The sequence below is a fragment of the Oryx dammah genome, unplaced genomic scaffold (genome assembly GCF_014754425.2).
Source record: "Oryx dammah isolate SB20612 unplaced genomic scaffold, SCBI_Odam_1.1 HiC_scaffold_204, whole genome shotgun sequence".
Classification (NCBI taxonomy): Eukaryota; Metazoa; Chordata; class Mammalia; order Artiodactyla; family Bovidae; genus Oryx; species Oryx dammah.
The window spans coordinates 3,281-14,079 of NW_024070372.1; the positions used below are offsets into that span (position 1 = coordinate 3,281).

The window sequence follows — 10,799 nt, forward strand, 5'->3', positions numbered from 1 at the left end:
GGCAGAGATTAATTAGGTCACACTCTTATTAGAGGACTTAGGCACACATCAGTTTTAAGATAGTCAAGCAGAAAGATGATCTGATAACAACTAAACACCCAGGTATTAAGGATTCCACGTGGTACTTCTGCATTTTTTAGAAAGAGGGCACTGCTTACCAGAAAGAAATGATTTTTCTCAAAGGATGAATTTCAGACAGTGACAACCTCGCAGATTTTTTGACAGGGATCCTTCTTTGGAGCCCTCAATGACACTAAACATGGCCAGTGATTCTGCCTATGAAGGAGACAGGTTCTTCACAATATCTGTGAAAGATAACTTTGCCCAAGTATCAGTCAATGGGAGTTGTAACTCCAGAACTACCCTAAATGAGTAAGTGCTGACCTAGTAAGGCAAACACCCAGCCCCAGATCCTTACTTAACACTGACCCCTCAACACTGTCATTGCCATTGCACAGCTTTAGTTCCAATGGAATAGAGATTAATGGAAAAGGGCAGTCAAGAACAAATTGTGTGAAATTTTATTTTTTAGGATTTCATTTTTTTAAGAAAATTGCAGAAGAGATGTTTTACTTCTCTTTGATCCCCTTTTCATATGCAAAGTATAATCTCTAGATTTACACCACATAATAAACACAGACAGTTTTATGTAAATCACAAGAGTATATGAGAAATTATAAGCATCAGAGATGTGATGGAAACATATTAAGTTTTTAAGTGCCATGTGTACTTCACTTTATCTCCTATTTGGCCTCTGACATAGACAAATGTGTCACTATACCTAGTGGGTCTCCATTTTATTTAGAAAGCCCAGTAACGTTAATGCTTGTACATTGAAGAAAACTATAATTTGTCAGATCCTTCCCTCCTAAGATGCCACCACAATTTACAAGCCAGTGAAAGTTCTGACACCATATACCTACACATAGCTCAGAGTTGAACAGACACTCTGGGAGGAAAAAATACCATTTTTAATTGAAAAGCTAGACTCTGTCATCTTCCTTCTTCACACTGCAGCCAGTGAATGGGGACACACTAATTTCAGACATCTGAGTGCTTGTAGCACCCGGGACCCTTCCCATCACTGCTAGGTTGTCAAGAGGGGTATTAGCAGCAGCAGGGTCAGGCACCCCTGCTTTGCAACAGAGTAACTGAGCTTTAAAATGCTGCTGGAAGGTATTGCTCAGCCAGTAAAGAGCAAAGGGGTTTACACAAGAATTGCTGAAAGCCAGAATCCGAGAGATGATGGTGACAAATAAGTGAACGGTAGAGGAGTCCATATAGGTTTGAGAAGTGAATGAGCGGTAGAGATACAGAAGGTGATTCGGCAACCAGCAGAGAGCAAAGAGAGCCACCAGCACCAGAACTGTTTTGGCAATTCGCTTCCGGGATTCAATCTATAGAGAGAAGAAAAATGACAGCAACAACAACCAAAAACCAAGAACCCATCGACAAAACAAACAAAACACCCCCAAAAAGAAAACACTGAGCTGGCAGAGATTTTTAAAAGCCATTTTCTAGATTAACTGAGAAATTTATAGTTAACAGGCTGGTGTCTCTTTGCACAGGCAAGTGTGGGAAGGCAGCCTGTGGCTACAGAATACAGCAAGTGAATTAACATAGTAACCTGTGGTGTTGGTCTCTGATTAGCTCTAATTCAGACTCCTGTCTCTGGTTTTGAGATACTCTAGGGTATATCTAACTATCTCAAGGAGTGTTGTGGAACCTTTGAAGATTTAATTTTATTAAGAAATAAATGCTGTACAAAACTGTTTTAACTGCATCAGCAGAGGCTAAGTTTGAACAGTCTTCTGGGGATTGTGAAAGTTGACAAACTTGTACCTAAAATTGTTTTTAATGTATAGGAATTCTACCCATATAATCAGGGGAATAAAAACCAATGTGCCATCCTTCATATATGAAAATAATCCTACCTACACCTCTTAATAAGAGAAATGACCCAAATGAAGTGAAGACATTGCCTGTAGTCACAGATAGAGCAAAGAAAACTGTTCACGTGGGCATGAAAATGCAACTTTATAAAATGGTGAATAAATAAATAAAATACAACTTTAGCCTCCTGAGCACTACTGTTGAACCAACTGAAAGGACTAGCTTGAAGAAAAAGCACTGAGCTCTCCATGTACTGGTCAAGAGGTAAATGGAATCATCTCCTACCCAAGAAAGATAGAAATCCTGTTGGGTTGTTTTCTTTTTTTAATTAAGTGGAACAATGTTTTGCCAATATTCTTTTTATTCCATTCATATTTATGAGAGGAGAGCACACCTGGGTCTTGCAATGGTCTTAATCAAGCTACTGTGAGTCACTGTGTTCTCTTGCCACTGGCGCTGTGTCCCTCGAGACCCCCTACCCCCAGTCTGCTCATCTGTGTGTAAGTGGTTTGCATTGAATAATGTTATGGCTTCTTGCCAGTTCTAACATCCTGCGTTTTTCTATCATTCTGTTATACTTTCTAAAACAAAAGATGCTTCACTTTATAGTCTCATCTTGTGTGATGTTTCTCACTGTTCTATGGGGTGATTTTTGACTTACCCCAAACTTCAGCTGCCCCTTTTCTAATAATAACAGTCCTACCATTTACTGAACATTTACTATGCAGTAGGAACTATGTTAAGCATTTCATATCTATCATCCAGTCCTCATTTTCATTTTATACATGAGGAAAGTGAGGCTCAGAGAGGTTAAGTAGCTTGCTCAAGATTGTTCAGCTGGTATGGAATTAAATCCTGGGTCTGACAGACTCCAAAGCCCATGATCATAGCAAAAATATGATACCGCTATTATATTTATTGTCCAAAGGTGCAAAATGAGGCATTTCCCTTCTAAATACATGCATGAGTCCTGATGAATACATACCTGCTTGCGGGCATGGCTTTGTTCCTCAGTAGGTATGTTCAAGGTGCTTTTGTAAAGAGTTCTAGCAATCAGAGAGTAATAGACAGAGATAATCGAAAGTGGAATAATGTAGAATACTAAGAAGCACAGCAGAGAATGTATCTCTTGCAGGAGCCTCTCAGAAACAGGGTAAGAGGCACACGCTTTAAATGTTACATTTTTGTCAGGATCTTGAAAAGTATATACATTTGAAAATATAGCCTCTGGTAGAGCAATGACCATAGACACGATCCAGATGCAGCCAGCTTTGGCACAGGTCTTCAGGATGGCATTGGGGGGCTGACGCTCCAAGGGCTTCACAACTGCCTTGTATCTAGAAACATATAATCACAGCAAAAGGCAAAATCAATATCAAAATGACAGAATCTAAAAATTAGAAGTGACCTTAGTGATCATCCAGTTGTACCTCCTATCCATATGTATATAACCAACTCAACATTAACTAGCTGAAATTGGCTAGGATTTCCAATACACATAATACATCCCAGTAATTTTTATTTATGCTAATCACTTTTTCCTTTTATTCACTGTTGAGATAGTCCAGATTTGCAATTTATATGATTTTCTTGTAGATCCTCTATTTAGGGCAAATAAATATTTTTTGGCATGATTTTCTGTGTGATGGAGAGTAATTCATTACCTGTGTATTACCTTAAGTGTTCTAAAAGACTTCATTTTTAAGTAAGTGGCTGATATTAAATCTAATTCTCCTTTTTTCATGAGTGAGCAGTCGTCAACCTTACTATAAAAGAATTCTATGAGTTTATGCAGAAAAGAGGAGAGGGTTAATTTCTTCCCTGTTCAAATGCTAATTTCTTGCCCAAGCCAATCTGTAGGTAGTTTCAGGGCAAGGCAAGGGTGAAATCGAAAAACCCTATACCCATCCAAAGATGCTTCCTTGTTCTGACAAATCTACCTCAAAATCTATATAGCCTTTAAGTAAATTTGTCCTCAAACAGAATATAAAACCAGTCAAAGAAAAATTCCATAAAAGACACAAGGAAAGCTTTTCTTCCTCTCAGATCCTGGAATCTGAAGAAGCTTTTCCTTCTGGTACCGCCAGACATTGATTACTTACCGGCTTCTTGCAGGCTTTATAAAGCATCATTTTAAACATTTGGAGCCTCAATTTTTTTATGCTTTCACAGTTATTATTCTACAATAGGCGCACAGAAAAACACAGTACTTAAGCTGAAAATATCCTAACAGAGTCCAAACACCCTGACTGCCAGAGGTTCTCATACACTCCATTCATACAGCTCTAAAAGTCAACCGGGATTAATTTATGTCTCTGGAAACGAGAATGTCATTGAACGCCTATAGAAAAAAACAAATACAATTAAGTCACGACATTACATTGAGTTACCAGGAAGCCAAAAGCCTCACCGTTTTTTCACCATTAATTAATTTGATTCATTTCAAGTAAATTAGACGCATGTATATTTTTAACCATTCTTCCGGTAGACAGTAATGTATATGCAGTCAATTTCACACCTATGCTGATGTTTTAATGTTGACAATATTGCACCACTAGGCTGCACTAATGTATAAAGCAAAAATTGTTTTTCTTTTTCACCTGGAACAATTTACCTTAATAAACTAAGGGGAGAGGGGAGACCGTTCGGTATTCTTTCAAACAAACAATTACAGTTCAAAGAAAATAAATGATCCCCGAAGCACACATTTTCAATCTCTCCTCCGATGCTAACACAGAAATTTTAACATTCTCATATCAACTTTTATTTAAAATGCCTCCCGATTTCCCAATCTTACATCCCGGTTACAGAGTGTGAGAAAAGCAGCAGAGTAGCCAGTGAACGCTACATACAAGCTTTCCTTTCTTTTTGTCTAATTTCACATCCTGGCAAATAGAACTGAAAAAAGAAACCCACCTGTCAGCACTGAGAATTGTTAACGTGAACACTGATACACCAACAGAAGTGAGCCGGATGAAAGAGAGCACCTTACATCCAATTCTTCCGAACAGCCATCCCTCTGCCAGGTAGTGGGTTACATCGACTGGCACACAAGTTAGCAGAAGTAAAAGATCTCCAAAAGCCAGGCTGGTGATGAAAATATTGGGAACTGTTTGCATGGATTTGGTCTTGAAAAAGACTTTGATGAGAATAGCATTTCCAAGGATGCCCACTGAAATGATCACGGCATAAGTGATATAGATGGCACACAATGCTTCTATTCCTGGAGAGTTGTCTCCGGTCCTTCTTTTATTTGTGGAATCATTAGGGACGACGGAGCTCGATGATTCTGTGTCATTTGTGGTTGAAATTAAAGTCTGATTAGGTGACTGAGGCTGCCTTTGAGACATTTCTTCTAAAGCCTATGCCTTGAAAATTTCTTCTGCTCAGTTCAAATGTAGTTAATTGTCACGTCTAATGCCTACGTCTAGTAATGAGATGGTAGAGGAACAGAGCAGAATGGCAGGCAAATCCAAGACACTCAGATACTCCTTTCCTTCAGTTGTTCTGTGTCTCCCAGCATGCTTGGCTAAATGCTTACTGATCTGGCACTAGAGGGTGGGAGGTGGAGGAGTTTTATTGACGTTTCCATGACAGAAGGAGGGGGGTATTGGAAATGCTCTGCAGTTGCTTATTCTTTCCTTTTGGGGAGTCTTAGGACTACCCAGGTGTTATTAAATAATACTTACTGTATACTAGAATCACTCTGCTTCCATATCTAGCCACGAAGATCTGTATGGATTTTGTCAATTTTCATCCTTTTCTCTGCATTCAGCAGGTGGCCTAGTGTGCTCTCTTTTACAGGAAATAAACATGTATGTCCCCTGAAGCACAAACTTGAATCCACTCCTCCAGGTTTAATATCAGAGAGGTGCTGAAGCAACAAATTATGTCACAACCAAGGAGGGATAATTCAGGTGACCTGGGCTTATCACCTGATTCTGACGCATGGTAATTCCCAATCCTGCATATTACTAGGGCCCTGCTACACAAACAATATCAAAGCAACCTGTAAGAGATGACAAATCCAGGCAAACCACCAATTGCTTTGTCTCTAAATGTCCTAATAAAACACCATTTACTGTGTGACTTGCTGTTTTAATGCCATGTATTTTTGTAAATGTTGTTTGGGGTTTCTCCCTTTAGAAATGGTTAAAACCTGCCTGGTTGCAAAACAAAACAATGGAGAACACAACTCAAGGTTCTGACGCAAAAGGACTTCTAAGAATGAAAATCATTCTTTTCAAGTGAGGGAATACCTCAGGTTATTCTAGAGGTGATGGGCATGTAGATAATGTTTACATTAACCCAAGGAAGCAGAAAATAAAAACAATCCTCATAGTACCAACAAGAAATGCCCCTTGTTACAGAAAATGTATATGATTTCTGTGTGTATATGCAGGGTGGGGGGTTGTTTGGGAGTGGGAGGCCAGCAGTTTAAAGGCATTGGATAATATTACCTGCTCAGAAATATTCTCTGAAATGATCAAACTCAGAGGATAATCTCTCAGCTAGAAGAAACTTTTTGTAGTAAGATGCTTATAAATATATCCAGATCAGAATCAGTCTGGAAAGTGATATGACAGACAGTAATATATTTGGTTAGCCAATGAATAGGAGCAGCAAACAAAGATTACTTTTATACTGACAGAATAATAAGCATGATAAATTCTACAGGGAAAATGAATTGGGTGAATCGAATCAATTATCTGGTTAATTTGAACAACCTAAACCACACCTATTCTCCACCCCCTTATGAAATTATCCTCAAAGCTTGAATTACCCAGTGAAATAACTGTTTTTGATGGGAATGAGGAGGGGGGATGTTTGGATTACCCCAAACCCCTGAACTTTGATGTATGTCAGTTCAGTTCAGTTCAGTCACTCAGTCGTGTCCGACTCTTTGTGACCCCATGAGTTGCAGCATGCCAGGCCTCCCTGTCCATCACCAACTCCTGGAGTTCACTCAAACTCACGTGCATCGAGTCGGTGATGCCATCCAGCCATCTCATCCTCTGTCGTCCCCTTCTCCTCCTGCCCCCAATCCCTCCCAGGATCAGTCTTTTCCAATGAGTCAACTCTTCGCATGAGGTGGCCAAAGTATTGGAGTTTCAGCTTTAGCATCATTCCTTCCAAAGAATACCCAGGGCTGATCTCCTTTAGAATGGACTGGTTGGATCTCCTTGCAGTCCAAGGGACTCTCAAGAGTCTTCTCCAACACCACAATTCAAAAGCATCAATTCTTTGGTGCTCAGCTTTCTTCACAATCCAACTCTCACATCCATACATGACCACTGGAAAAACCATAGCCTTGACAAGACGGACCTTTGTTGGCAAAATAATGTCTCTGCTTTTCAATATGCTGTCTAGGTTGGTCATAACTTTCCTTCCAAGGAGTAAGCATCTTTTAATTTCATGGCTGCAATCACCATCTGCAGTGATTTTGGAGCCCCCCAAAATAAAGTCTGCCACTGTTTCCACTGTTTCCCCATCTATTTCCCATGAAGTGATGGGACCAGATGCCATGATCTTCGTTTTCTGAATGTTGAGCTTTAAGCCAACTTTTTGACTCTCCTCTTTCACTTTCATCAAGAGGCTTTTTAGTTCCTCTTCAGTTTCTGCCATAAGGGTGGTGTCATCTGCATATCTGGGGTTATTGATATTTCTCCCAGCAATCTTGATTCCAGCTTGTGCTTCTTCCAGCCCAGCATTTCTCATGATGCATATAAATTAAATAAGCAGGGTGACAATATATAGCCTTGACGTACTCCTTTTCCTATTTGGAACCAATCTGTTGTTCCATGTCCACTTCTAACTGTTGCTTCCTGACCTGCATATAGGTTTCTCAAGAGGCAGGTCAGGTGGTCCGGTATTCCCATCTCTTTCAGAATTTTTCACAGTTTATTGTGATCCACACAGTCAAAGGCTTTGGCATAGATGTATATACCCTTAAGTAATTTCATGCACTGGGCTGCTTCTTAAAGATCTGCTCTACAGAAAATGGCTCTCCATTGTATCATTCATCTGTTGATGGACATCTAGGTTGCTTCCTTGTCCTGGCTATTGTAAATATTTCTGCAATGAACACTGGGGCAGATGTGTCTTTTAGAATTGTGATTTTCTCAGGTATATGCCCAGTAGTGGGATTGCTGGGTCATACAGTAGATTTCAACTTCTCGGGTGGCACTATTGGTAAAGAACCCACCTGCTGATGCAGGAGACATAAGAAGACTCGGGTTTGATCCCTGGGTTGGGAAGATCCCTTGGAGGAGGGCATGGCAACAACCCACTCCAGTATTCTTGCCTGGAGAATCCCATGGACAGAGGAGCCTGGTGGGCTATTGTCCATGGGGTTGCAAAGTCAGACACGACTGAAGTGATTTAGCATGCAGCATGGCAGGTTTATTCCTAGTTTTTTTAAGGAATCTCCAAAACGTTCTCCATAGTGGCTGTTATCAGTCTACGTTCCCACCAACAGTGCTAGAGGGTTCCCTTTTCTCCATATTTTCTCCCGCATTTATTGTTTGTAGATTTTTTGATGATGGCCATTCTGACTGGTGTGAGGTGATATCTCATTGTAATTTTGATTTCCAATTCTCTAATAATGAATGATATTGAGCATCTTTTCCTGTGTTTATTTGCCATCTGTATGTCTTCTTTGGAGAAATATCTGTCTAGGTCTTCTGCCTATTTTTTGATTGGGTTGTTTGTTTTTCTGACATTGAGCTGTATGTGCTGCTTATACATTTTGGAGATTAACCCTTTGCCAGTTGTGTTTACAATTATTTTCTCCCATTCTCAAGGGAATATTACTCAGCTATAAAAAAGAATGAATTTAAGTCAGCTGTAGTGAGGTGGCTGAAACTGGAGCCTCTTATACAGAGTGAAAAGAGAAAAACAAGTATTGTATATTAACACATATATATGGAATCTAGAAAAGTGGTACTGATGAACCTAGTACAGAATGGACTTGTGGACACAGCTGGGGAAGGTAAGGGTGGGAGGAATTGAGAAAGTAGCATCAGCATATTCACACTCTCATGTGTAAAATAGTGGGAAATTGATAAATAATGCAGGGAGCCCAGCCTGGTGCTCTGTGTTGACCTAGATGGGTGGGATGGGGAGAAGGGAGGGAGGCTCTGGAGGGAAGGGATATATCTGGTGGCTCAGATGGTAAAGAATCTGCCTGCAATGCAGGAGACCCAGGTTCGATCCCTGAATCAGGAAGATCCCCTGGAGAAGGGAATGGTAATCCACTCTAGTATTCTTGCTTGGAGACTACCATGGACAGAGGAGCCTGGTGAGCTACATGTGGTCACAAAGAGTTGGACACGACTGAGTGACTAACCCTTTCACCTTCACCCTTTCGTGTGTGTGTGTGTATATATATATATATTTGTGTTGGTTTCTGCCATACAACAACATGAATTAGTCATAATTATATATACATATATATTACTTATTATATGGCAAAAAACCAACACAAAATTGTAAAGCAATTTTCCAACAATCAAAAAATAAATAAATAAAAAACAAAACAGCTCTCTATACTGTCCACATTTTGTTCTCACAAAGCTAATGATAAAATCTCTTTGGGATTCCTAGGTAGCATTTAGAAGAGAGTGAACAGTATCCCCCAATTCACACCTCAGCTGATGGCCGCACAACACTGTTTAGTAAGAAACAAACACTTGTGTGTGAGTTTTAAAATTATCTGAATTCCAAAGATATCAGGCACACTTGCCTTGGGCTGCAGCCTCCAGTGTGTCTTCCCTCCTTCCTCTGCCTTCTGGTCTGAAGAGGTCAGGAGAGAGCAGGGATGTCCCCGGTGCTGCTGGTGTTTTGGGCTCTTTAGAATTCCAGAATTCCAGCAGATCAGAGATGGAAGTGATCTTAGAGATGATGACAACAAATCCTCAATTTTTTTCAGAGGCAAAAATGAGGTTCAGAGGGGGACAGTATCTCATGCAAGGTCACACAAGCCTTCTGTAGTAGAGCTAACATGAAAAGTTCCCTCTGGGTTCTGAAAGAGTAAAAATCAGTGTCAAGTACTGAAAACCCCTGAGCTCCTGACCATGAGCCATATTCGCTCATTTACATTGTGGACATAGGTTTTCCATGTGTTTGTTAACTAAAGAGTAAGAGGTCTCCAGGCTAACCAATCATGATAGATACTCTAAATGCATCTACTTATGCTTCATTGACTAAGCCAAAGCCTTTGACGGTGCTCAGTTCAGTTCAGTTCGGTCGCTCATTGATATCCGACTCTTTGCCATCCCCTGGACTGCAGCACGCCAGGCTTCCCTGTCCATCAGCAACTCCTGGAATTTACTCAGACTCATGTCCATTGAGTCAGTGATGCCATCCAACCATCTCATCCTCTGTTGTCCCCTTCTTCAACTGCCTTCAATCTTTCCCAGCATTAAGGCCTTTTCAAGTGAGTCAGTTCTTTGCATCAGGCGGCCAAAGTATTGGAGTTTCAGTTTCAATATCAGTCCTTCCAATGAATATTCGGGACTGATTTCCTTTAGGATTGACTGGTTGGATCTCCTTGCAGTCCAAGGAACTCTCAAGAGTCTTCTCCAACACCACAGTTCAAAAGCATCAATACTTCAGCACTCAGCTTTCTTTATGGTCCAACTCTCACATCCATACATGACTATCAGAAAAACCATAGCCTTGACCAGAGGGACCTTTGTTGGCAAAGTGATGTCTCTACTTTTTAATATGTTGTCTAGGTTGGCCAAAACTTTTCTTCCAAGGAGTAAGGATCTTTTAATTTCATGGCTGCAGTCACCATCTGCAGTGATTTTGGAGCCCCCCAAAATAAAGTCAGCCACTGTTTCCCCATCTATTTCTCAAGAAGTGATGGGACCAGATGACATGATCTTAGTTTTCTGAATGTT

General features: G+C 40.3%; 1 protein-coding gene across 1 annotated transcript; it reads right to left on the reverse strand.

Annotated features, from left to right (window-relative positions):
- Nucleotides 1-983: 983 nt before the first annotated feature.
- BRS3 (bombesin receptor subtype 3) lies at nt 984-5,243 on the reverse strand. The gene is made up of 3 exons (XM_040235388.1): nt 4,810-5,243; nt 2,879-3,230; nt 984-1,397 (listed from the first exon to the last, which is right to left on the reverse strand). The coding sequence occupies exons 1-3, from the start codon at nt 5,241-5,243 to the stop codon at nt 984-986; spliced, it is 1,200 nt and encodes a 399-aa protein (XP_040091322.1).
- Nucleotides 5,244-10,799: the final 5,556 nt, after the last annotated feature.